Consider the following 2,737-nt stretch of genomic DNA (forward strand, 5'->3'; position numbering starts at 1 on the left):
GACATTGTATAGCTGCCACATTTCAGGTATCGCATTCTAGAAAATAACACGCGCCATTCCAATAAAGTGTATATTTTCTTTCAATTCACCATGTTTGCACAAGATTTTTTTCTTTTTTTGCATATTAATTGATTCTCATCTTTCTCGTTCTGTTGTTTCAACAGTTACTCTTGGTATAACAACAAATCATTGCAGATTCTCCGCAGAAACCAGTTGTGGTGTGTGTGTGAATGTGTGTGATTTGCAACAAGTTCTTGGTCATCAGAAAAAGAACGAAACAGAAAATAAAACAGGCTCAAACATGCATAGAATGTTCACTGGTTTGCATTGGTCTCGTTTAACCGACAATTAGTATGCACTTGCATTTCAAACACACGACATGGAACGTCTAGCATTTTCATACACACTTTTAGTAGTATTTAGTGTTGTTTTCAATAATTTTCAACCTTGCCAGACATTCCCAGAAGACGCACAAATTCAAAGTACGGTGCAACAGGTATGGTTCAAATATGCACATACTAAGTAATCAATTTTAATTGAAATGTTTGCATAATTAAATAGGACGTTGGTTCATTGGGCAGTCGATTTGATACGGATGAACCAGCGGCAAATAGAGACGTGAACCAGGAAATTGATGTAAAAAAATGTGGTATACCAAATCAAATGGGCTTAAATAAATATGGATTGGAATTTTTGTCATCGGCACACTCAAAAGCAGGTAAATGTGAGATCAAAAATGCATGCGACCACAAAAAAAATCCAATAACAAATTGTTGATTCAAAGATTTATAATTATATTGACTGTAATTTGTGGCGTAATTGCAATAAATTAATGATTAATCAATGCGATCAATTATTTAAAATGAAAAATAAATAAATGCAAAATGTTTATTTATTTTTTTAGGAGAATTTCCATGGACTGTAGCAATTCTGCGAAAGTTAAATCGTGACTCACGAAGAGAAACGCTTCTATATTCCGGAGCCGGGGCTTTAATACACCCATCGGTAATTATTTAAAATAAAATGTGTGAAACGACGAGCTAGATGTTGCATGCATTTAATAACATTACATTTATTGATAACAACTAGGTTGTGCTAACGGCTGCAAACAAACATCATGCAACCAAGATGGACCTAATACGTGCTGGTGAATGGGATTTTTCCTCCTCCGACGAAGAGCACCCATATCAGGACCGATCAATCGAGAGTGTACAAAATATTGACGAAAACGATGCGGATTCAGTGCAACTGATATTTGTAACGGAGCCATTTGTTCTAACAAACAATGTACAAACTATGCTTCTTATTTTTTCATTATTTCCATGACTGATTCATTTCCATTCTTTTCTTTGTGATTAATCCTAGGTACGAACAGTGTGTTTACCATTTCCAGTAGCACCAGCATCACCGTCGACAACTGTGGCATCAACGACCGTCATACCAGATACACGTGAATGTACCACGGCAGCATGGGGACAACAGAATTGTAGCGGTTTAAAAGGATTGCATTCGATTTTGGGCCGTCAATCGATATCAACGGACAATAAACGGCCCAATGCGTGTGAAGCTGATTGGCAGCAATACCTTGAAGATAACACATTCAAATTGAAAAGCAATCAATTTTGCACAAAACGAAAGCACAACATCGATGATTCGTGTTTCTGTGATCATGGTGCGGCTCTCTTCTGCGCAATACAGCCAGCCGGTGAAGCGATTCGCTACGAACAAATCGGTGTATCCATCGCGTCCGGTGGTTGCACAAAAGATTTACCAGGTTAATCGCTTGTTTCTATTCAAATCTATATATTGTTTTATTCAACGTGACGTGTATTTCTTTAATAAATATTTGTAGGCATTTTCTCAAGCGTTGCAGAACAAAGAGCAGCTATCGATGGAATATTCAACGAAAAAGGCTTGGATACATCATATTATACAGCATAAATGAAACTCATCATTACGTCTTAAGTCTCAGTTTTCTTTTTAGCGACGCAACAACAAAAAAATACATAGAAAGTCTTATTTGTGACACATTTCAATAGGATTAACTTTAATTCTAGCGCATTAGTACGTTGCCTAGTTCAATTTGTGTAAATCATTTCGTTGAATGGCTAAAGGAAATGATTTGAATCAGAGCGGCGCACCGGCAGTTTGAATACATGCAACAACATTGTAATCATATTTCATCAAGTTTATTGCGAGATTATGGAGAATCACAAATCAGCAGCGCTTCAAAGCATCAGAATATAAAATAACAGAGAAAATAACAATTTTCCCCTTTCCAACTGACATCGACGCTTTTATGTGGTATTTTTTGTCATATTATTTGATTAAATATTCATGCAATAAATTTCATTTAAAGCGACAGAAAAAAAGGTCAATTTTTTCATCATTCTAAATGAAAAACAACGAGAAAAAAAACAGTAAATGGATTCTGTTGACAGTCATACATTTGAAACAAATTAAAACTTATACAAGAGTGTCAATGCATAATTCATTCGCATAAGCTGATTCACAATTAGTTCATTAAAATTAAGCTCACATTTTAAATAAATTCATTAAATCGAATGAAAACACTAGTATGATTTATTAATTTCGAAAGTTTGCTATTTATTTATCGGCAACATTTTCGCATGGTCAACATTAAAACATATTTTACTTCACTTCCATAAAAGGAATTGCTTAAGGCACATGATATATTTTTGTCGGAAATTGTCGAATTTATTGTACTTCTTAATTT

The 2,737-nt window shown here is 34.7% G+C and overlaps 1 protein-coding gene across 1 annotated transcript; it reads left to right on the plus strand.

Annotated features, from left to right (window-relative positions):
- Positions 1–338: 338 nt before the first annotated feature.
- On the plus strand, positions 339–2,533 carry LOC116351902 (phenoloxidase-activating factor 2-like). The gene is made up of 6 exons (XM_031784064.1): positions 339–496; positions 562–718; positions 905–1,005; positions 1,090–1,287; positions 1,366–1,774; positions 1,853–2,533. Exons 1-6 carry the CDS (start codon positions 380–382, stop codon positions 1,939–1,941), a joined length of 1,071 nt encoding a protein of 356 aa, XP_031639924.1. The 5' UTR covers positions 339–379; the 3' UTR covers positions 1,942–2,533.
- The last annotated feature ends 204 nt before the right edge of the window (positions 2,534–2,737 follow it).

Source organism: Contarinia nasturtii, unplaced genomic scaffold, assembly GCF_009176525.2.
Source record: "Contarinia nasturtii isolate CC-2019 unplaced genomic scaffold, AAFC_CNas_1.1 Cnas_scaffold_6557, whole genome shotgun sequence".
Taxonomy (NCBI): domain Eukaryota; kingdom Metazoa; phylum Arthropoda; class Insecta; order Diptera; family Cecidomyiidae; genus Contarinia; species Contarinia nasturtii.

Bases quoted from the DNA above. Each gene is read 5' to 3' on its own strand.
- LOC116351902 (XM_031784064.1), top strand. From the start codon at position 380: ATGGAACGTCTAGCATTTTCATACACACTTTTAGTAGTATTTAGTGTT. The intron at 497-561 runs GTATGGTTCAAA...ATAATTAAATAG, and splicing joins TTCAAAGTACGGTGCAACAG to GACGTTGGTTCATTGGGCAG. The intron at 719-904 runs GTAAATGTGAGA...TTATTTTTTTAG, and splicing joins ATCGGCACACTCAAAAGCAG to GAGAATTTCCATGGACTGTA.